At 42.0% G+C, this 25,070-nt stretch overlaps 2 protein-coding genes across 5 annotated transcripts in view; one reads left to right on the top strand and one right to left on the bottom strand.

The window, feature by feature from the left end:
• LOC140845101 (ly6/PLAUR domain-containing protein 3-like) overlaps nucleotides 1-25,070 on the top strand; it is a 64,152-nt gene that overhangs the window by 23,991 nt on the left and 15,091 nt on the right. The gene's annotated exons all lie outside the window — the stretch shown is intronic.
• Nucleotides 8,861-25,070, bottom strand: part of LOC140845103 (ADAMTS-like protein 3) — a 112,753-nt gene continuing 96,543 nt past the window's right edge. For 2 of the 4 annotated variants that reach the window (XM_073218857.1, XM_073218855.1), the window contains 2 exons: nucleotides 23,243-23,372; nucleotides 14,014-14,501 (listed from right to left, as the gene is read on the bottom strand). In XM_073218857.1, coding sequence (XP_073074958.1) covers nucleotides 14,452-14,501; nucleotides 23,243-23,372 — 180 coding nt within the window. In that variant the 3' untranslated portion in view covers nucleotides 14,014-14,451. Of the gene's footprint in view, nucleotides 14,502-16,914; nucleotides 17,012-23,242; nucleotides 23,373-25,070 lie in introns of all 4 variants that reach the window. The other 2 variants (XR_012123789.1, XM_073218856.1) reach the window with 2 other exon arrangements.

The following is a 25,070-nucleotide window of genomic DNA, read 5'->3' on the forward strand; positions in this document are numbered from 1 at the left end:
TGAGAGACTTAAGGTTACACCTCAGGCTGATCTTAGTGCAGAGACAGCCTACAACAACCAAAACACAAAACCAGGAAAGACAGCAAACCCTGGGGGAAAGGAAGACTTGGGTGCCCAGAATTAACACATCGTTAGATCCAAATGTCCAGTATTCAACATAAAATCACAAGGCATACAAAGAAACAGGAAAATATGGCCGTTCAAAGGAAAAAAAAATTAACAGTTGATTTATTGGTGATAGCAGGAACAAATGGGTTGGATTGGAATCTCGCAAACCACCAAACACAAAATTAATTTTCTTGGTATAACAATCCTCCCCTCCATCTCTACTCTGATTTTGTTTAAAAAAAAGGTAATTTAAGATAGGACTGAAAAACAGAAAAATTGTTACAGTATTACAGTTTGTGTGTGTGTGTGTTTACAGCTTTATTGAGTTATAATTGAAATACAATACATTGCACATATTTAAAGCATACACTTTGATGATTTGGGGCATATGCTTATACCTGAGAAACTTCACTATTACCACAGTCAAGATAATGAACATACCTATCACGCCACAAGCTTCTTCGTGCTTCTGTTATCCATTTCTCCCCCCAAGCCCATCCTAGATGACCACAGACCTGCCTTCTGTCCCTGTAGATGCAGCTTTCAATCTCTAAGGTTGTACATAAATGAAGCCATACAGTATGTACTCTTTTCTGTCTAGCTTCTTTCATTCAGGATAATTATTTTGAGATTCATCTGTGTTTCTGTATGTATCAACAGTTCATTCCTTTTTTTTTTTTTTTTGACTGAGCAGGATTCTAAAGACTTACCGTTATTGATCTGTTCAGTGTTGATGGGCATTTAAAGTTGTTTCCAGTTTTTGGCTATTATAAATAAAACTGTGATGAACATTTGTATAAAAACCATTGTATGACCTTATGCTTTTGCTTCTTTTGGGTAGGACTTGGGAAAGGAATGGCTGAATACTGTGCTAAGTGCGTGTTTAGTTTTTAGAGAAACTTCCTGAGATCGGGGACAAAGCAAAGTGTCCGCCCTCACTACTGTCACTTGTGGTACCAGAAGTCCTCACCAGTATAATAAGAAAAGAAATAAAAGACCTACATACTGGAAAAATAAAAATAAAATGGTCCTTATTTGCAGATGACATGATTGTCTACTTAGAAAATCCTATCGAATCTAAAAAAAAGAAAATTCCTAGAACTAATGAATGAGTTTGGCAAGGCTGCAGGCTGTAATGTCAACACACAAAAACCAGTGGCATTTACTATATGTATTAGCAATAACAAATTGCAGACTAAAATTAAAAGTACCCTTTACAATTGCTCCAAAAAGTGAAATACAAATCTAACAATACATGTACAGGATCTGTATTTTGGAAATTTCAAAACTAGAATTCGCATACATTGCTGGTAGGAATAAAAATGATACAAGCACTCGGGAAAACAGCTCTTTCATTTCTTGTGAAATTAAACAACTCCTGACGTATGACCCAGCAATCCTACCCCAGTTTATCCTGGAGAAATAAAATTTTGTTTACACAAAAACCTGTACACAAATGGGAATAGCAATTTAACTCATAACTGACAAAAACTAGAAAAAAACCAAACATCTTCAGTGGGCTAAAAGACAAACACTGGCATGTCTATATAATGTTTTATCAATAAAAAAGACCAAAGTGTTCATATACACAACATGGATGAATCTCAAAGGCATTGTGCCAAGTGAAAGTAGCTGATCTCAAAGGTTCCACACTGTGTGGTTCCATGCCTGTGATGTTTTTGAAAAGCTGAATCTATAGTGATAGAGAACGGATCAGTGGTTGTCAGGGCTGGGAGGAAAGGAGGATGTGATTACAAAGGAATAGAATGCGAGAGTTTTTGGGGTGAAGAAAGTATTCTGCTTGTGGCATTGTTTAACTTGTCCAAGTGATATTTTGCTGCAAAATAATTTGTTTTATTGTAGCACTGGTTTAATGGTAAGTGTTGCACGTCCAGAGAATGTGTCTGCCGCATTCTGCTTATCCATTCCCCTGGTAATGGATATTTCAGTCGCCTCCAACTCCCCACCAAAAACACACGGTAGGATTACGCAAACTGTAATTCTCAAAATTTTAGCATGGAACGAAAACCAGATTGTCCAATAAATGACTATTTTTATTAATATTAAATAATAATTAAAGGACCTGAACAACTAGTTTTCTAGCCGCTGATCAAAACTGACCTCACACTGACTTCACTGTCCCAAACCAGGATGTGGCCACACGGCCATGCAACACTATTAAGGAAATAGAGGAATTTTCGAATTCTTACCTTTCTGTAATGCACATCCTTCCTGAGCTTCTGCCTTTTTTGTTTATGCTTTTCTCTCCATATTAGTGTAAAATTTAAAGCGATTGGATACCGGTGGTGATGGTCAGTTTCATTGTGGAGAGCGGGGTGTGTAGTAAAAGTTCGGTTCACTTCAATAAGCAGCTTCAGAAGACCCATCACATCAAATTGCCAGTCAGCGTTGTGGGTGCTGTTAAGTTGTAAAGCTGTTGGCGACGAGGCCTGTCCCTGAGGGGCTGTTACCTCCTCAGAGGGGGCAATCCTTTGTGTGGAAACAGTGAGATAGTGAAGTTAAGGCGTCCAGGGGTGCCGGGACCCTGCTGAGGGGGGCCAGTCAGTAAAGGCCCCGGAGCTGGCAGTGAGGTGCTTAGTGGGGCCCCCGTGGGTGGGTAGCTGGGAAGGGGAGATGGAATTTTGGGGAGGGAACAAGAACAGCCTGGGAGGGAGCAGTGACTATCTGGTCTGAGGACAGAGGCTAAGGCCAGTGGGATGGGGGGAGCAGACGTGCTGCAGAATTACCGCTGCCGTCACTGCAGTCTCTCCCTCCCCAACTCTCTGCTGCTTCTCTCGCCCCTTTCTCCCCCATTCAGTCCTAGAGCTGTTGCCCTAGAAATGCAAAGTATGGCGTTTTCAAGTTCCAGTTTAAGAATGAAGACCTCGTGGCCTGATTGTTGCAAACAGCAGTAGATTTGAGCCGAATGTGTGGTAGTGGGCTGTGTAAGGGGGACAGTAAATTCAGGGGGCTGGGTCTAGTACCTTGGGGTGAAGGAAGCAAGTTCCTGTGAAGTCACTATTTCTCCAGATGTTGGGGGTGGGGGCTCATCATCTGGGACACCAGGGCATCCCCAGATTCCTGAAGCACCCCAGCGGCACTTGAGAGCAGATGCAAGAGACCAGCAGTAGCTGAGGGCCTGCGTGGATGCCCAGCAGTGCCCACAAAGGGTTAGAAGTTTCCAGAGGCCAGCAGAGGTGGAGGCCAGGCCCCAGGCATCGGTATGAACTTGGACATGAACAGCAAAGAGCAGCAAGAGAGGCCATAGCATTGTTCCAGTGTAAATGACTTGGATCATCAGACCTCTGGTTGTGTAGCACCAGGCTTTTATTCTTGAGGAGGTACTTGCTGAAGCATTTAGCAGTGAGTGTTACAAGGTCTACAGCTTATTTTTAAACTTTAAATATATTTTAAAATTGTGTGTGTGTGTATAAACAAGTACAGCACAATGTAAACAATTGGAGGAGCCACAGATAGAGTGTTCTGTGTATTTACTGTCCTTGCGGCATTTCAGTAGGTTTAGAATTTTTCGAAATGAACACCTTGGGGAGTAAAAAAATTTGGCTCCTTGAAGACAAATGGACTCAGAGGCTCTTGACTCTCTGTAGCCCCCTGGTGTGGTCTGGGCCCGTGTGGGGCCTTGCTCAGGGCTGAGATGGGGAACAGGTGGGGGCAGGCATTGCCCAGGGAAATGAGGGCAGTGAGGGAGGTAGGGGGTAGACTGGAGAAACCCAGAGAAGAAACACTTGATCCTCACACCGTTAAGTCTCAGGGGGCAAAAACTATGTTTGCTGGGCATATGTCATAGAGGAAGGCCCACCCAGGTGTGAGTGGGTCTGCTTTGTCTTCTATAGGTAAATATCCACAGCCTGGCAGGGCCCAGGCTTCTACCTGGTGAACCCATTGGCCAGCCAAGAAGTGGAAAGACTGAGTCAACCAAACTGTGTGCAGTGGGGCCCAGAACTGACTCTAGCTGTGCACAGCCCAACCCAGACACCTCATCAAGCCCCTTTCCCTCTTTCAGGGTCTGGATCCTCGAGGAGAGAGGAATTGTTGCAATTGTTGCTCTTGATAGGAAAAGAAAACAAAAGAAAAAGAAGGGAAGAAAAGAGAAGAGGGGAGGGGAGGGCAGGTAGGGGAGGGAAGGGAAAATAACTGAACGAGTGCTGGCACTGGTGCCCCAGAACCCCTAACTGTGGTGCTCTGTGGCATCAGGACCCCGGGGTGCTTATCACCATTGGTATTTCTGTTCTGGTGATGAAGCTGGTATTTGTAGAAGTTAGCTGATAGCCGTGCATGGTGTCGTGGTTAGGAGCTGGCCTCTGAGGCAGGTCTCTCTCCTGCGCTGGCCAGTGTGCTGTGGGCTGAGAACATCTCACAGCTACCCCTTCTCTGGAAAATTGCCCTTAGCCACTGGGGGCCCCTTACCAGGGAGGCCACACTCCCTTGACGTCAGGGGCCGGCCGTGGCCAGTGGCCGACTGGGATCGTTCAGGCGGACTTGTTTTATGTGCAGCGCATCTCTGTGGTGCAGCGCATGGGATCCAGTTAGAGTGTGTTTGCGGCCAGGACACCGCTGTAGCCTTTCTGCACTCGCCTGCCTGCATCCCTCACTCCCCTTCTCTCCTGAGAACTCTGTCTCAGGAAGGCACTTGAAGAAGAATTCCTGCCTTTGGCTCTGCGCCAGGACATCCATCCCAAGGGAAGCACTTCCCAGCTGAGTGTATTCGAAATTTTAGCAACTTCCGCAGATACAAAATCAAATTAAATTCCTGTCCCTTAACACAATAGGTGTTTGTTTCTCACTTGCATCACGTGTCGTGGTGGAGTATTTTGGGGTTGGGGGTGTGTGTGCCCAACTTTACTCAGGCTTTCGGGGCTGAGGCTGCCAGGTGCCCTGCCACCTGTCACGTGAGGCACGGTGTCAGTATACAGCAGGGAAGAAGAAGGCACTCCTGCTCATTAATCACCCCAGCTCACAAGCGACACCCGCCACTTCTGCCCATGTTCCATTGGTAGGAACTAGTCACATGGTCCACCTGGAGGCGAGGGGGGCTGGGAACTATAGTCCCTGGCTGTGCAGAATCCTCTTAGGAATATCTTTACACCGTGAAGACAGCATGAATCTTTGGTGGGCAGTTATCTCTGACACATTGTGTGACCTCGAGCACGTTGTTCAACTCGCCTGGGGCTTCACTTCCTTTACCTATAAAATTAGGTTATTAATAGGACCTCCCTCATAGTTGTGGTCATTATTCAATGAGGTGAAACATACAAAGTGCCTGGACTAGGGTTAGAACATTTTTTTTTGGTATCATTAATCTACAATTACACGAAGAACATTGTTTACTAGGCTCCCTCCTTCACCAAGTCCCCCCAACAAACCCCATCACAGTCACTGTCCATCAGTGTACTAAGATGCTATAGAGTCACTACTTGTCTTCTCTGTGTTGCACACTTTGGGGAACCAGGACTGGGTTACATCTACAGTTTTGATTATAGTCACAACCTCCCCTCTGTCAAGAAGCTCTCCCCTGTGTCAACAGCAGTTTCCCAGGCAAACAGGGCCAGTCAGGCTCCCCAAGGCCCTCCCGAAAATGGGAGGGTGTGACGCTGCCTGGAAGCACAGCTCCCCAGCAGGCCCGGGGGGCAGCCTCTGTGCAGGGAAAGCCCAGGGCGGCTCCCTGAGCTCATGACATCTGAGCTGTAGAGAAGTTGGGTGAAGTTTGGTGGGGAAGTCGTAAAGGCAGAGACGTGGAGAGGCCATGTGGTGGGCATGGCGAAGAGCCTGGCCTTACCAGCATGGGTCTTGTGGCAGTGTCTCCCTCTGCTCATCCATGGAATGGGGGTGATAACACCACCTATTTTACATGGGTGATGGGAGGATTATGTAGTAATCAATGTAAAGTTCTAACCTGGCAAATAAGTACTCAAGGGAAACAAGCTATTAGCGACTAGGTTAGTGACAAACAGAAAAACTAGGGGATAGTCTAGGTAGGTTGGCTTGGATGTCTCCAGCTGACCACGGTGACCCTGCCTGCTTCAAGGGTGGGTGACATCAATAGCTATGTGATATTAATACCCTGTGGTATTAAATTTACCAGCTAGTGACCAGAAGGTGTCATAATGCTAACAGCCACCACCTTCCAGACTGGGAAACAGTGTTTAATATAGTCATGTGGGTAGTTGTTTAGGAAATACCAAGGTACTTTTACAAAAAGCAGAGGCTCTGAAGAAAAGAAACATGATAGTCAAAACCTGGGCCTCCCCTTACAGCCTAGGCTAAAGCTGAACACCCCCAGAGTAGGTAGCCCTTCCCAAGCCCAAAGTATATAGGAATCACCTGGAGATTGTGTTAAAAGTGCAGGTTCTGGTTGCAGCCCGGGAGCAGCCTGAGGTTCTGTTTTTAACAAGCTCCCGGGAATGCCCGTGCTGCCAGCCCCCAGAGCTGGTGCTTTAAATAGCAAAGGCCTTAAGAGCATTTCAAAACTAGCATTGGCGTTCACTTTCTGTTCAATTGTTTACTTTCCTCACTAGGCCAAGTACTCTGCAAGGTCTTAAAGTATTTCATTCATCTTTCGGTCCCCAGGCCTAGGCTCCGCACCTGGCGTGGCTCTGCGCCTAGCCTGTGGTAGATGTTCAATATAATTTTATTGACTGAATGATAGAAGCACTTCACCATGTGTCTTACAGAAGTTTCAGCCACTAAATCACTCCTGTCCAAAGGAGCCCCCGGTGGATGATCCTGCCTGGCTTTGTGTGTAACACGCCCATTCTTCAGCGTATCTTCTCCCTTTCAAAGCCAATTTCTAATCTGATTTTACTTTTAGAAAATTTGCACTGAGTTGGATGGCCTGTCTTCCGGCTCCAGCTGACAAGCCCAGTTTAGGTTTAGCCTTTGACCAGGAATGCGGTGTATCCCCAAACTAAAACATCAGTGCAAGGAGCTGCTCTGTGTGGATCTGCCTACTCTGGATATTTCACATAAAGGGATTGTAGTATGTGACCTTTAGTGTCATTTCTTCTGCTGAACATAATGCTAATTGTATTTCTTGTTGATCGTGTGAATTTCTGAAATTATGACCAATTCTTGGGAAATTGCTGAACAAGCCTAGGTTGCTTTTCCCTTGAATGGCACAGTGGTTGTATTCCCAGACAACCTGTACCGGTCGGAGCCTTTCAGTGGCACTTGGTGCCTGTTGTACAGCAGTCTTCCTCACAAACACATTATTCACCCACATGAATGTCCCTTGGGATATTTGACAGTGATGTGGGGCATGGAACAGTTCTTCACTGTGTCTCGTGAATTGTGACGTTTTTCCCTCGTTGGTCCTACTCAGTGCCAATTGGGCTTCATTCGTTTTGTGAAGCAGGACCATTGCCTCTGCACATTTATAACGTGTTCTCTGCTCACACTGAGAGCCCCTGCTTGCGTAGCCTCAGAGGTGAAGCTCCTGCTTTTCCTCCTGAGTGGTCACACCTGTATCCGTGCTCTTAGGCCTGTCCCTTCTTGTTTCTTTTAGGTACTTGCCCGTTGACCCTTCTTTTCCCAGGCAATGTCAACCGTTCCACTTGTTGACTCTGTCTTGGCATCCAGCTACCTATACACCTTCCTCTGGTTGATTTTCCTTATCATTTTCCTGTATTATCCCCTGACATTACATATATTTCATATATGTACTCAGTCTGTCTCTCTATTTGACCATCAAGGTCATGAATGAAATGAGTTATAGTATATATTTAGCTTCCTATTCAGCTCCCATCCTGTGCGCTTTCAGACTTTCTGTCACCACCTCCACACAAGTGCCCCAGCCAAGGCTGCAGCCCCCGGGGCCCGGCATCCCGTGCTCTCCACCCACAGTCTTTACTTGACTTTTTCAGGGGCATCTGACGCTGTGTTCTCCTGACTGTCACACCCTCTAACTAGTCCACTGAAGCCTCCTTTATCCTCTGGGCATACTTTAAATGTTTGGTGGAATTTTCTGTCTTTGTCCACATGCTGATGACTCGTGAAGCTCTATGTCTAGCTATATTTTTCTTTCCCAAGTTCCAGATTTCTCTCCTGAGTTCCAGATTTGCACATCCAACTATCTATAGTCATTGCCATCTGGCTGTCCCAAAATTACAACATTGAAGTATGCAATTACAAGTTAATAATCAACACATCCAAATGTGCTCCCTGCCTTCCTTCTGGTTCTGTCTTTCGCTTATCATCTTGTTTATAAATTGCCATCCACTTGGCATTCATGACAGAAACCAAAGTCAATCTGGACTCTCCCCTTTGGCACCAGCCTTCTCCCCGGTCCCCAGCGCCTACCCCCGATATTAAATACCGCTCACCTCCTTTCTTTGCTTCACCAGCCACCTCCACTATTAACTGATTCTCTTCAGGCTTTTGTCACCTCTCGCTGGAGCCCCTGCAGTACACTCCTGAGAAGAGGAACGATCGTGGAACAAGAAAACAAATTCAGAAAGAAAAATAAGATGGAGTGTAATTTAAATCTAATTTTTGTTTTATTGTTAGTCTCATTGTCTCCAAAATTTGTCGGCTTTGATTTTAAAGATATCACTGTGCTCTTCCCATTCACTTACTCGTATCCACTTCACAAAATCTCTGGCCTTTTCAGAGTTTAACCTCTGGTTCAACCCACTGCACTTAATGTTTCCTGACACTTAAGGGTCCAGATTGAACCCTGTTGGATTCTTATTAGGGATACATTTGTTAATTTGGTTAAAGAGTACCTGGCATGAAATAACATATGTTAAAAAAATTGTCTGCACAATAAAACTAACAGAAACCAAGTTTTCAAATAGGACTTTAAAGCAATGTATATGTTAATGCTGATATAAATTTTGTATTCTAGCAGGAAGACTACATATTATTTTCCTACTCATGTTGGCTTATATTTTAATTGACCACGTGCTAATTGACCAGACGAAAGGTGATACTAAAAAAAACTTTTATTTGTAGACACTTTTCCCTGTGGGTCCCTAAAGCTCCCTCACTTCCTGCAGGCCTCTGCTGTGGTGGCTCCTTATATCAGAGGCTTCTCTCTCTCTCTCCTATACACCTTCCTCTGGTTTATTTTCCTTATCATTTTCCTGTATTATCCCCTGACATTATATATGTTTCATATATGTACTCTATTAGACATATATTTAAGGTCTATCATACATGACTAAAACTTTTCTTCCATTAGACAGTGTCTCTTTTGTTCACTGATATACCCCCAGAGCCTAAAACAGCCTGGCACATAGGCATTGTTCACTAAATATTTGTTAAGTTAACTTCATCTGATTTGATTCTGGCAAAATTCATTGAGTTCTGGAGAGCTGGTGTTGTTTCCCCTCTTTACATAAAAGAGCAAAGAGCAGTAGCTTTTATCCTGGGGTCAATGAATAAAATTCAGGGAGTCCTTGAACTTAAATGGATGGCATCTCATTTTAAGGAACTGCCAACTGAAATTTAGCACTTACTTTAGTGAATGTAAACAACAAACAGAAATATTATAGGTTCCTATCATTTTGTCATCAATAGATAAGACAGATATTTTCATTACACATTACAGTTACAGATAGCTCAAGTTATTTACATTCATCAACTACTTCAAAATTATGGTATTTGAGATCTGTCTCTTGATGCTGATATTTAGCATGAAAATACAGAAGCACATTTTTACTATATCAGAAGAAATTAATAATTGATTCTTCAAAATCCTCCATTTCATTATGCAATAAAACCTCATTGTGAGAGACTATCCATGACATTCACCTTATTATCAAAGGAATCCATAGCACACAGAATAAAGTAAAAAACCTTGGTATATGTTCAAGGAGGTGCAGTGATTTGTCCAATTCGTACAACTGGTAAGTGGCAGGTGTAGAGCTAAAACCCATCAGGCTTTTTTGTGTGGCTCACTTTATGAGGGAGGGGGGTACCCAGACCTGGCAGTAGAAGTGGTGCCCCCTGAAGTGTGGCAGCACAGTGGCCCTGGCAGAGATTTCTGGTCCCATGTCTGCTAGTCTCCACACCTGCTGCGTACATCTTGAACTACTCATCCATTTGGAAAGAATAGTTGATACTTTGTGTTCCCCTCCACCCAACTAGTCTGTGGGTCCGTCAGCACTGCGCATTCCAGCCCCTTGGCTAAGCCTTGCCAGAAGGTGAGGGTTGAAAAATGATCAAGTTTGTGGAAAGCGTCTCTCCCTGGATGATAGTTACAGATCTTGGTTGTAATTCTCAACTGTTTGGGTCACTGGAGACTTCATGGTCTGTGCTCTCTGTTGACATCCTGTCCAAATTCTCCTGAGGGTAATTATTTTCTGCTGACCTCTGTGCCCGCAGTTGTTTCACTTGGACATAACATTCTTCATTTAGGGTCTAAATTGTTTTGTGGCATTTATATGCATAGTTAAACAGTTGGCATGCTTCAGTGTACATTACTATTTCACCATATGCTACTTTCCAAGATATGAACTCAATGTATATTTCATATAACAGTTGAATATATAGCAATTCTATAAATACACATAAGAAAGTGAATTCTAAACATAGATACAAAAGTAAGATAGACACAGAATAAACATACACACACATATATTTACTGTTGAGTGGTAAATGATGGAACTGAAACGTGGACCTGTGTTAATCCAATTCCAAGATGTAGTAACTGCAATACCCTCCAGCACACATATGTGATGATGTGAGCACTAAACCACAGGCACACACAAATAGGTGTGTGTGTGTGTTATCCTAATAAGTATCCTAAGCATAGTTATTAATACACTTTGTAGTAATGCATGAATTCATTCATTGAAAAATATTTCAACATAGGAGAGCTTAACCTCTGGTGAAGAAATGTCTAGTACATTTGGCCATAGCTTCTCTCTACAACCATAACTAATTTTAAAGGGGAAAATTCTTTCAATGTATAGCTAATAAGAAAGAGACAAGTTGGAGGAGTCTGGTAGGCATCCGACCAGACACTGACAGGGGCTCCTCCGGGCGTACAGTATAACAGACTCCTCATGGCAACGCGCTCCTTGTGGGGATAATGACTTGGCATAAGTGAAGTTCCCTGGCTTGCTGCAACTTCCTTCTTACACAACCTCAGCACGTGCTTGTGTATTCCTGGTCTCAGTGTCAGCCTTTCTTCTCCGGCATACCCTTTTCCTACCTTACAGCCCAGTATAACTCACTAGAGGCCACTGAAATGGATGGTTAGTCTGTGACTTTACCTGTTATACAGTAGGTATTTCTCCCTCTGCGTCTTCAATAGCAACTTCAACATATCATTGCTTCAGCCAGAAATAATTATTGTAGTTCAGGGTCTATTTTCTCTTCCCTGTAAAAAATAACCTTCCATGCTGGGGTTGTTTTTGGCCAAAGAAACCCTTAACTGGGTTGGGAACCCATTCTCTCACTGTCCTGATTTCCTTCTCACTCATGCCAGCCATTCCCGCCCTGGATGAAGGGATTGACCCACTCACCCCGCCAGCACCTGGCATTAGCACATTTGCATGGGGCGCCCTCCGTGTGCAAGGCACGGTGTGTGTCAGAGCCCCACAAAGTCTCTGTCCTCAGTGTGCTTAAAATGCAATTAGGGAGGCTGAACACATGTCCATCAAAAGTTAGCTGGCAGCATCACAATATTACATAAGGTAAATATGAAAGGAATGATAGCAAGAATAGAAGCCATGTAAGTTCACAGGATCACTGTACGTTGGAGTTAACCAGGAAATGTGAAGGAATTGAAAACATTTGCAGTTAGAAATTCCATGTGTATGAAGGATGGAAAAATCTGCTCTGCAGTTAAAGGCACTTCACCATGTCTAATAATGACACAAATACAGAGAGAGTGTTATAAGTTATTAAAAGATGTCCCTATACATAAAAATATGTGAATACAATCAGCTATTAAAGAATTAGAATCAGACTAACTCTCTGAGAAGTCTTTCCTCGCCTGGGACCTGCCACGCAGGATAACCGCTGTGTTTTTCTATGTGCCCAGAAACCTTCACTCTATACATAGTGTCAGCTGAAAAGATGAGGAAAGTGTAAACTAAGACAGTGCTCAATGTTAAAAACAGAAAGCTTAAGAAAAGTCTTCCCTGCCCCATGGCTCAGGGTAGCTCTGATTGCTTTTTTTCTTTCTTTTCTTAGAAGGCAATTAACAGAAGTTCAGAAATTGAAAAATGAGCTTTTAAGTAAGTGGTAGGAGAAAGAACATGCAGATAAAAATTATAAACAATATTTCATGGACCCCTCACGAAGCAGACTCTCTGAATACCCAGTGAGGCATGTTTACCAGAAGAAAGATCGAGTCGGCCGGTGCCTCTGAAATGTGTGTACTCAGGAGTTCCACGCACATGCGCCTTTGGGTGTGTTTTCTCAGGGGATGTTTTCAGACGCCAATCTCTTTCTAATCTCAGCTGTGTTTTCAAATTGAGAAAAGTAAGGGATTTCTATAGAGGACAGAGATGTGTAAAGGTCCATTAGGAAGTTATCTGATATTAAAATGCAAAAAATGCCATTTAAATCCCACTACCCTTTTCATCATTTGTTTATCTGAAGCAGTCAGGAATTTTAAAAACTGAAATTATTATATTTTTTGGTAAAGCTTCCAAATAGTTCATTTTTGGACTAAGTTCAAACAAAGTCAGTAAGCCAAAAATGGACTATTTTCCCAAAGAGCTGAGTGATGGAAAGCAGAAGCTGCCACGTAAAGTGTTATGTGAATACTCCCATTAAAAAAAAAAAAGGTTGTGGATTGGAAATAGGCATTTCTTTACCTTATAAAAATGCTGGCATATTATAGCCCTTTGGAGGATGATCATTTGAGCTAATTTGCCTGCATTCCAAATATTACGAGTCTTGAAGAACCATTTTTTTCTTTTGGAAAGTTCCCTTGGGGTCTGGGCAGACTCTAGACTGCCTAACCAATGTCTTAATCAAGAGTCAAGGCTGTTCAAACTCTGAGTGTAGTGATGTCTCATTGATTTTGACTGATAGGAGTTTGTACTGTGTAATTCACTAGCGTAAATTATGAATATAGTTGATATACTTCCCTCTGCTCCCACTAAAATATTGTAGTGAGGTATATTGTAAGATGGCCTGTCCACAGATTATTTCAACAACTGTTGAAAATGGTAGAGCAGTGGTTCTTAAAGCGTGAGCCCAACAGCCTCATCATCACCTGGGAACTTGTTAGAAATACAGATCAGCAGTCCCAGCCCAGGCTCATCAAATCTGAGACTCTCGCAGTGGAATCCACCGATGTGTGATTTTAACAAGCTGTTGGGGGGAATTGGGTGAACTCAACATTAGAACCCGTGCTATAGAACCTAAGAGTTGCAGGTATAACGGGAGTTAAAATAGAACTATTTTCTACTCTAAAAAGAAGGCCAAGCATAATTTTGTAAACGGTTTGTATTCTGAGGCAAATCTGACTAAGCAAGATTTCACAGCATGCCATCCAATGACATGATAGATTTAGCTTTAGTTCCTTCATTCAACATGATGTAGGTATCTGAGCATTTCTTCAGATGTAAGTATCTTGAGCATATGGATTAATACAGTATGACTTTGTTGTACTATCTATTAGTAATATTCTGAATGATAGGTTCAGAGAAAATTTTAGTTCTGCTAAACAAAGCTCTAACAAGATTCCTGTTAACATTAGCATTTGAGAAATAGTCCAAAAGTAAGGATTAATGGTAAGATCACGATAACTGGAGATTATGGGATTACTCCACTTAAAAATAATCTTCATTCTGTCAGTTGTAATTCTCTTCACAGAACTTACAAAAAGGAATCTAAGAAATACTGTCAGATAATATCTGTATTTTGACTGTCATAAATATATTTAAGACCCTTACAATTATTTTTAACAAATGCTATTTTATTATGCTGAAACTCTGATCCTGCTGGCAAGCTATTACTGATTTTTGTTGTCAAAAAGAAGAAATAGAAATGCTGTATTGTAGGATAGAAAGAGCTTTGGCAGAGTTGCAGGACAGTGCGTTCCCCAAACCTGGTCTGCCACTGACAGTGTGTAGATGTGACCAAGGTTCTTAACCTCTGAGCCTTAGTTGGCTCATCTGTAAAATGGAGAAGTTGAATTAGAGCTCCATATCCTGCTTCAGTTGGCTATGGTGGTATAACAAATGATCATAAACACAGGGGCTTAAAATAGCAACCATTCATTATTTCTCATGGGTCTGCAAGTAATCTCAATGGTTCTGCCGACTTAGGTTCGATTTGACGGATCTCATCTGTACTCATTGTGGTAACACAGCAGGGTGGCTGGCAGATATCAGCCTCGGATGGCTTCCGTGTGGTTTCTCATCCTCTGGCGGGCAGTCTGGGCTGCTTCTCATGCCCACGGCAGTGTTCTAAGAAAACAAGAAGCATGCAGTCTCTTGAGATAGAGGTTCTAAACTGGCACGACAGTACAGCCGCTACATTCTATTGGCCAAAGCAAGTCATAATCCAGGCAGATTCAGAAAGTGGGGAAATAGAATCCACCATCAGTGGCAGGTACTGCACACTCGCATTGCAGAAGGTAAGTTCCAAGGAGGAGGAGAACTGGGCTGCTTCTGTAGTCAATCTGCCTTCCTGACTTTAAAATACTGTAAAATATTAGGGAATACATTCAATATAATGTTATAGAATGCTCACTGCGGAGTGCTTCGGGAATATTTCACAGAAATAGGAAAATGGAAGATGCAGAAAGGATGTAACGTATTTGTGAAAACTGGAGTAAGCCTGTTTTAAGCAAGGCTTCTCTTTAATTATTGTCTGAGTTTCACATAAAGTCTGCTTCATCAACTGGCTAAATATTTGACTGCTGCTCAGTAAATTGCATTAGTTTACTTTAACTGTATGCTCAGCCTTATTCAGGCATCCTGCATTAGGCAATGCTGTGTGTAATGCATCTCTGCAGGTGACCAGAGCTATTCTCTGTATGAGGTAAATTAAAACTCATATTTTAAAAATTAAACATTGTTGCACTTCATGATTTCAATATTTAATTATAACCTGTGTCAGGGTCTAATCTCTGACTGAGTCAAGCATGAAATTAATCAAAAAAAAAAAGAGGCAAAAGCTTAGCAATTCTTCTACACTGTAAAAATAATATGGTTTCTTTCATTACACAGTGATGTTTATATCCATTTTATGAGGACAACTCCACTATCCAGCTAGTGGATCAACTAAGTTACCATAGTGGAGACAATGACCTATTTAGAAAAATCAGTAAACTGAATCAATGTTTATTAATTTTAACAGAGACCCAAAACTCCTTTCAAGAAAGAGATATTGGCCTTATTGAAAGAGATAATAGAAAATAAAGTTAATGTGTTGATATGATGGGTAGAACAAAAATGAAATATATCCAATAGTATGTTTGTCAGGTTTGTTCCCATTTATATTATCTATTGGTTTTTCAAAAAAGCTTCTTGTGTGCAAAAAATTTACACAAGTTTTCCTAGAAATACATGCTTGCAGAAATAAAATGAAACATTTGCTGCAGGAGCGTTTTCTGACAAGAATTTAGAATATTGTAGAATTGTATTGCTCATAAGAGGAATGTACCACCTGAGAGGAGGAGAATGTATCGAGATTAGTTAGTAGAATTAGGTAGCATGAAGCCAGTGATTTCCCAGCAACATGTACAGGTGAGAAAGTCATGGTGATAAAACAGGCGAGTCAGGGAGGATGACTGCATTACTTTCTTTACCACGAGAGCAAGGTGAACTGAAGTGCCTTTGAAGTTTGACAGCATGAAACAGATTTCAATTGAGTCTTGTTGGTTTAGCTGCTGTTGGATGTGGCTCCCTTCCTCAAGTGGCCATATCATATGAAAAAGTCACCAGTAAATTAAATAAATAGTGAACAGGCATGGAAGTATATGTCTCACTAGGTCTGCCTTGGGGGAGTCTGGGATAGGATTGTGGAGTGAACATGAGGGATGAATTTATATACAAACAGTTTGTTCTGAACCTGGACTCCATAGTTTTGATTCTTCTCTCACTAATGTTATTTGCAACAGGGTATCCACTGATTTTATTATATATATATGTGTGTGTGTGTGTGAGTGTATACATATATATATGTATATGTTGTGTGTGTATGTGAATTTTATGTATATGAAAATTTATATATATATAAAACTTTATATGTAAAATTGAGTATCCACAACATTTAAATATAACAAAAGACTACCAGATAAAAAAATAAAACTCAAATCTAATTGTCATTATGAAAATATACATTTAAATAGTGGTGTGAAATATAATTTCATGTCAAATAGATAGGGAATAATTTAAAATCTGATAATACTGAATATTGTCCAAGATGTGGAGAAATAAGAACTACCAAACCATTTTGGAGAGAAATTTGGCAATATCCAGTAAATGAAGACTTGTATGCTCTCAGACCCTTTATCTTTTCATGACATTGTTTATCATAACATCAATCTTAATGTAACCATTTGGAAATAACCCAGAAACATTCAATAGTATTGGTACATTGTGGTAATTCTTGTATGAAATAATACATATTGGTTAAATAAGGAAGTTAGAGCATTGTATATGAACATGGATAAAATATTGAACAATATTCAGCAAATATAAAAACACACTGTAGAATGAAGCATATGGTAGGGTGTCATGAATAAAGTTTAAAAACGTGCAATAATGTTGGTGAGGAAAAATTTTCCTCTACCCTTCAACATTCTAGCTAGTTTAAGAATCAGATTCACATGGGACAGATAAACATGAGGAACAAGCCACAAAGCTTACCTACCTTATAAGGGAAGTGCACAGACTGGTGATTCCAAAGACAGAGAGAATGGGGTATATACATCATCCTGACTGAGAGGAAGGGGGGTAGAGGTCTGGGACTTCAAAGAGAAAAGGAAGCAAATCATAGGGAGATGAAAAAGAGTAAATGTTTAGTACACAAATGTTTGCTGGGCCTCACAGAAACAATGGGACTTAGGAATTTTAACAGACTTCCCCGACTCCTCCCTGTCTACCACCTGTAGTTCCTATTATAGGTATTATCTGTGGTGATAGCTCTCTTCCTGGAGCAGGCCTTCTATCTAAACTCTTTATATGCAGTTAGTGGGAAGGTGACAATTTCCTTCTAAGTCATTTGGGCCTTGGTTGTTTTCACTTCAACATCATCTGCATGTCAAAGTGGGACATCACGGAGGGACTTATGCCATGGACTACTCATGGCTACATGTCCTAGAAGGAAGCTTATGAAAAAGTTCAAGTAATTATAAACAAAATATTGAGCTTACTTGCTTGTTTGCTTCCTTTCTGTCTCCTCTTGAAACAGAGAAAGGGATGCAGGATTGAAGAGAGACCTATAGAAGGACTCAAGTATAACTGTAATGTTTTTGAAAATGTTTGTAGAAAATATGGCTAAATGTTAAATTTTCTTAAAGGTTGGTGTAAAGAGTGTTTATCATCTTATTCTCCACATGCATCATAATTTGAGAAAGAAAAAGTTTGCTTCTAATGATTTTTTCAGATTTAAAGATTAGCCCATACTGATCAAACTTCTTTAATGTTTGTAGGATTTTTTCTCCCTTCAATCTCAAATTATGTATCTGCCTTGTATCCAACCCAGTGTAGGATCCAAACAAGCACATGTGGTAAACTCCTCTTTGAATGTGATATTCCACAGTTTACCTTGAGCGTGAGTAGTAATTGTGGCCCTTTGTAACTCCAGTGGGGAAAATATGTTCCCAGACCTGGGCAAATTACTTTTGAAGCCAAAATCAGTCAAAGGGACAAATAAAGTGGGAGAAATCCATTTATTACTTACAAGCAGTCATCCACTTCTGCTCCCCAGTGTATCTAGAGGCTGCAGGAAAAAGGGACCCCACCAAACCTCTCCCATCCAGATATCCCCCCATTTCCCCCACCCTTGTAATCACCTATTGATATGAAGATGGACTACTCCTCTCCATCCCTTAGAAACACCTATTGATATGGAGATGAATTAAGGCCAGGTGAGAGATTCTGGAAATATTGCAATTTTACCCACACCCTAGCACCAGTGCTATAAAGTATTCTACTGTATTTTGAGTGTAGAATTCAGAAGTTGGCTTCCTTGGAGTGAATGTAAGGGTGAATCATTACATTGTATATTCGTGCTGTGAATGAATAAATGAATGATTGCCTAATATTTTCTTGATAATTATACTATGGATCAAAGATATTTCTAATTAAAAACAGATCTGCTCTCTGCTCTTTAAAAATCAGTATTTTTGTCCATTAAAGCCTTGACCCAATAATCAAGTTGGTTTGGTGAATATTCTTACTACAGTGAAGCAGAAGGGCCTTGAACCAAGATTACTTTATCCACCAAGATTACTTTATCCACCAAGATTATCCTTTAAATTTGAAGGAGGGATTAAACAATTTTCAGATAAGCAAAGCTGAGAGAATTTACCTCCCACAAACCATCTCTAAAGTGTATTTTAGAGGGACTGCTATAGATGGAAGTGTTCCTAAGGTTTAATAGCTGTCACCAGAGGTAATAAAACCACAGTAAAGAAAGTAGAACAGCTAATTACTAAGCAAATGCAAAATCAAATTAACTATCCCCAAAGTCAATCAAGGGATAGACAAAGAGTACAGAATATGAGACCTAAAATATAAAGAATGATGAAGAAAAAGGAGGAGAAAAAGAAAAGAACCTTTAGATTGTGTTTGTAATAGCATATTAAGTGAGTTAAGTTAGACTCTTAGATAGTAAGGAAGTTAACCTTGAACCTTTGGTAACCATGAATCTAAAGCCTGCAATGGCAATAAGTACATACCTATCGATAATCACCCTAAATGTAAATGGACTGAATGCACCAATCAAAAGACAGAGTCACTGAAAAAAACAAGACCCATCTATATGCTGCTTATAAGAGATTCACTTTAAACCCAAAGACATACACAGACTAAAAGTGAAGGGATGGAAAAAGATATTTCATGCAACTAATAGAAAAAAGCAGGAGTTGCAGTACTTGTATGAGACAAAATAGACTTCCAAACAAAGAAAGTCACAAGAGACAAAGGACATCACATAATGATAAAGGGGTCAATCCAGCAAGAAGGTATAACCATTATAAATATCTGTGCTCCCAACACAGGAACACCTACATATGTGAAACAAATGCAGAATTAAAGGGGGAAATAGAATGAAATGCATTCATTTTAGGAAACTTCAACACTCCACTCACTCTGAAGGACAGATCAACCAGACAGAAAATAAGTAAGGACACAGAGGCACTGAACAACACTCTAGAACAGATGGACCTAACAGACATCTACACAACTCTACACCCAAAAGCAACAGAATACACATTCTTCTCAAGTGCACATGGAACATTTTTAAGAATAGATCATATCTAGGCCACAGAAAGAGACTCAGTAAATTAAAAAAGATTGAAATTTACCAACCAGTTTCTCAGACCACAAAGGTATCAAACCAGAAATTAATTACGCAAAGAAAATGAAAAATCCCACAAATACATGGAGGCTTCACAGCATGGTCCTAAATAACCAATGGATCAATGACCAAATAAAAACAGAGATCAAGAAATATATTGAGACAAATGACAACAAGAATTGAACACCACAAAATCTGTGGGACATAGCCAAGGCTGTGCTAAGAGGAAAGTATACTGCAATATAGGCCTACCTCAGGAAAGAACAATCCCATATAAGCAGTCTAAACTCACAATTAATGAAACTAGAAAAAGAAGAACAAATGAGGCCCAAAGTGAGTAGAAGGAGGGACCTAATAAAGATTAGAGCAGAAATAAATAACATTGAGAAGAATAAAACAATAGAAAGAATCAATGAAAGCAAGAGCTGGTTCCTTGAGAAAATAAACAAAATAGATAAACCCCTAGCCAAACTTATCAAGAAAAAAAGAGTCTACACACATAAACAGAATCAGAAATGAGAAAGAAAAAGTCACTACAGACACCACAGAAATACAAAGAATTATTAGAGAATACTATGAAAAATCATATGCTAACAAACTGGATAACCTAGAAGAAATGGATAACTTTCTAGAAAAATACAACCTTCCAAGGCTGACCAAAGAAGAAACAGAAAATCTGAACAGATCAATTACCAGCAACGAAATTGAACTGGTAATCAAAAATCTACCTAAGAACAAAACCCCTGGAACAGATGGCTTCACCGCTGAATTTTATCAAACATTTAGTGAAGACCTAATACCTATTCTTCTTAAAGTTTTCCAAAAAAATAGAAGAGGAGGGAATACTCCCAAACTCATTGTATGAGGCCAGCATCACTCTAATACCAAAACCAGGCAAAGACACCACAAAAATAGAAAATTACAGACCAATATCCTTGATAAACATAGAAGCAAAAATACTCAACAAAATATTAGCAAACTGAATTCAAAATATATTCAAGAGGTTCATCCATCATGATCAAGTAGGATTTATTCCAGGGATGCAAGGATGGTACAACACTTGAAAATGCGTCAACACCATCCACCACATCAACAAAAAGAAGGACAAAAACCACATGATCATCTCCAAAGATGCTGAAAAAGCATTCGACAAAATTCAACATCCATTCTTGATAAAATCTCTCAACAAAATGTGTATAGAGGGCAAGTATCTCAACATAATAAAGGCCATATATGATAAACCCACAGCCAACATTATACTTAACAGCAAGAAGCTGAAATGTTTTCCTTTAAGATTGGGAACAAGACAAGGATGCCCACTCTACCCACTCCTATTCAACATAGTCCTGGAGGTCCTAGCCACAGGAATCAGACAACAGAAAGAAATAAAAGGCATCCAGATTGGCAAGGAAGAAGTTAAACTGTCCCTGTTTGCAGATGACATGATATTGTACATAAAAAACCCTACAGAATCCACTCCAAAACTACTAGGTCTAATATCTGAATTCAGCAAAGTTGCAGGATGCAAAATTAACACACAGAAATCTGTGGCTTTCCTATACACTAACAATGAACTAGCAGAAAGAGAAATCAGGAAAACAATTCCATTCACAATTGCTTCAAAAAGAATAATATACCTAGAAATAAACCTAACCAAGTAAGTGAAAGACCTATACTCTGAAAACTACAGGACACTTATGAGATAAATTAAGGAAGGTACCAATAAATGGAAACACATCCTGTGCTCATGGATAGGAAGAATGAATATTGGCAAAATGGCCATCCTGCCTAAAGCAATCTATAGATTCAAAGCAATTCCTATCAAAATACCAACAGCATTCTTCAACGAACTAGAGAAAATCATCTTAAAATTCATATGGAACCACAAAAGACCCCAAATAGCCAAAACAATCCTGAGAAGGAAGAATAAAGCAGGGGGAATTATGCTTCCCAACTTCAAGCTCTACTACAAAGCCACAGTAATCAAGACAATTTGGTACTGGCACAAGAGCAGACCCATAGACCAATGGAGCAGACTAGAGAGCTCTGATATAAACCCAACCATATATGTTCAATTAATATATGATAAAGGAGCCATGGACATACAATGGGGGAAAAGACAGCCTCTTCAACAGCTGGTGTTGGAAAAACTGGACAGCTACATGCAAGAGAATGAAACTGGATTATTGTTTAACTGCATACACAAAAGTAAACTTGAAATGGATTAAAGACTTGAATGTAAGTCATGAAACCATATAACCTTAGAAGACAACGTAGGCAAACATCTCCTGAATATAAGCATGAGTAACTTCTTCCTGAACGCATCTCCTCGAGAAAGGGAAACAAACAAAAAGTTTCTGTATGGCAAAGGACACCATCAACAGAACAAAAAGGCATCCTACAATATAGGAGAATATATTTGTAAATGACATATCCAACAAAGGTTTAACATCCAAAATATATAAAGAACTTAGATGCCTCAACACCCAAAAAGGAAATAATTCAATTAACAAATGGGCTCACATTATTTGTGGGTGGAGTCAGTTGGGAAGCTGGAGGGATTTTTCAAGCCTGTGTAAGCCAAACATTCAGGGACTTCCAAGGGGTTAAAAATAATACCTTGGGGGTTAGCAGATTTCCAGTTTGTGGAGGCAAAGGTGCAGCCCTGGCAACATGGCAGGGGACCAGCCATTGCAGGGGCCGGGGAGCTGGGGCCCGGGTGGGGTGTCCTAGGGCCCCTTCCTTCCGTGCACCCTCTCGGTGTCACGGAGAACTGCAGCCAGGCCTCCCCTAGTCACCTTGGGCTATTTGGGTCACAGCCTTAGCTGGATTTATCATAAGTGGCTGCAACTACGGGCACTTCGTTAGAACCTGCAAACCGGGAAGACACAGCTGGCCTGAGAGTTAAATCAATGCACGTAAGTCACAGGCCCATGCAAAGTCACCTTAAAACAGCAGACCTTAGTTTTGAGGAGCCCACCACCTCTTCGAAAAACCAACCAAGCCATTCACACAGCCTCCTGGCCGGAAAATAGACATGTGTGAAGCATGTTTTATGGGTTTGGAGATGCATGTGGCCGTGGTAAGATTAAGAATCTGTGGTTTCCAGACGAAGAATGGCTGTGGGGTTAGGGCAAAGTCAGACTGAAAGTATTATTTCTCCTAAGACAGAATGAATTGGTTAGAACAGAGATTTATCTGCCCTTATAAACAAGCAGAAAAAGCCACTGGGCACAGACGTGCTGCCCACCCAGCCACGGCACAGATGGGGTGTGGGCCAGCCCCTGCCCACCCTGGCTGGGCCCAGCACAGACCCCTTCTCGCTGGAGATCCCCTAACAGCTTCCTACAAATGCCCTCGCTCGGACTCCATGTTCTAGGCTGGAAGTTGGCCTCGTGGGCAGACCTGCCACAGGGACCCTCGTCCTGGTCCTGCCAGTGCCAGCGTGCAAAGCAGTCCCAGTCCTCAGGGGCCTTGAGCAAGGCAGCACTCTGTTTCCACACTGGTCTCTGAGCTCCCTAGTGAGGACTCACCCTTGAGGGATGGCTTTCCTGTCACTGTGCGGGAGAACAAGAGCTTGGAGCCTCCCAGGCTGATGCTTAGAGGCTTGGATGCCAAAATGCCAGCGGGTGTCCCCCTGGCAACAGTGGGCCAGCCAGGACATGCACACACTCACCTCTCACAGGACACCGGATCGCCACAGTTGCCCCCAGAGCTGCCTCCATGAGGCCTCCAACCACGACGGACAGATGGCCAGGCTCCAGTCTGGTGATATTTCTTTCAACAGACAAGATGACAGGCACCTCCTAAGTCAAAGGGAGAGGGAAATGAGGTTAGGCTCGGTTTTTGCTCTTTGGTAAACAGTGCTGCCTCTGGTGGGCTTTGGGGACAGAGGCAGAGTAATGGCTCCCTGGGCACCTGCACATACACAGCCTCGGGGTGCTCAGGGGACAGACGGACAGACAGGCGATGGGTGGGTGCAGGCAAAGAAATGGCTACAAGGGTGCATTGCAATGACCATATACAGACCAGGAGGATATTTCGGAAATGAACTCTGTGCCTGAGCTGAACACCAGGAGTTAAGAGTCAGAAAATAGCTCTTTTTGCCGGCAAGCAGCTCACAGGCTGGCGGCAGACACCTGCAGCATTCAGGTGGTGGGCTTTGAGAGGGAAAGAGGTGCTGGCTGCCCAGGGTTCTCTCTGTAGCATGTGGGGCCAGCGAGGCAGCATCCCAGAGAGGGTGTTACCAGAGCTTCCCTCAAGGCTGACCTATCGCTGCAGCTGAACCCCCTATTCCACCGTAGGCGCCGGAGCTCCTGGAGTGTGGGGCCGCATTTGCTGAATGTGTTTCATTGCCCATGCGTAGTGCATGAAAGAATAACATCTTAGCCAGGTGTTTGGAAACCATGTATTCTGGGGAAGAGAACTTTGGAACGATCCTGCTTGGGTAACCGAATGTCCCATCCTCTCCTGGAGGTCTGGGGACAGTGGACAGCTATCCTGAGAGCTGAAAAGATAGGAGACCTTGGGCGGGATGAGGGCTGGGCCTGTCTCAGCATGTCCCCTGGGCCCCGAGGACGTTGCACCAGCTCCCTTAGGAAGCTGGATTGTTCTAGGATGGACTGGAGGGGAGCCTTGGAGATGCAAGGGGGATGGCCATTCCTTCCACAATTCCAGAGCCTTGGAACAGATGTTTTCTGGAAAGGGGCTGATATGCACAGGAAAGAACAACCCAGGAGGATTAAGGCCCAGGAAATCAAGGCCCTTCGTCGGGAATGCAGTCCGGGGAGGGACTCAGACTCCAGCCAACAGACTCAGGGAGCTTTTAAAACCAACGGGTCCACCTCCTCAGTTTCTGGACAAGAGTACTTGCTACAAAGCTCAATGCTTAGTTGTCTGAATCCCGGATTCTAACCCCTGATATTGCCCCTCTCCTCAGTTAGTCCATTTGAACATCAGACCCCAGAAACCAAAGAGATTTGGAGGTACACTCTCGTTTTATTTTTAATCCCAGAACATGAGTTTGCCACAGGGAGTCACTGCTTACAACCATATCACCTAAAATGTTCCTTCGTAATTAAAGCACATTTAATATTGAAAGGACATTGCCTTCCTCCTGGGAAGATTACTCTGACAGTTCTGACCTCCTCAAAGTGTTTCTAAGGAGTGGTGGGTATGCCTAGGGGCGGATATAGCGACCTGGCAAGAGTAATTATTCTCTCTCAGTGGCTCATGGCACTTAAAGGGGCAAAGCCACATGATCAGTGCTGCTAATTTCATGCTGTCTCATTAATGACCAGTTCTCAGAAAGCGAGCTCCTGCGCAGCCGATTCCAAAGTATGGTCCTCTGGCCGGCAGTGTCCGCATGACCTGAGAACGTGTTAAGAAATGCAAAATTCTCAGACTGCATCCCAAACCTACTGGGTCCAAATCTCCAGGAATGGGGTTAAGAGATCTGTTTTAACAAACCCCCCCCCCCCAAGTGGTTCTGGTGCACACTGAAG

The sequence above is a fragment of the Manis javanica genome, chromosome 12 (assembly GCF_040802235.1).
Source record: "Manis javanica isolate MJ-LG chromosome 12, MJ_LKY, whole genome shotgun sequence".
Taxonomy (NCBI): Eukaryota; Metazoa; Chordata; class Mammalia; order Pholidota; family Manidae; genus Manis; species Manis javanica.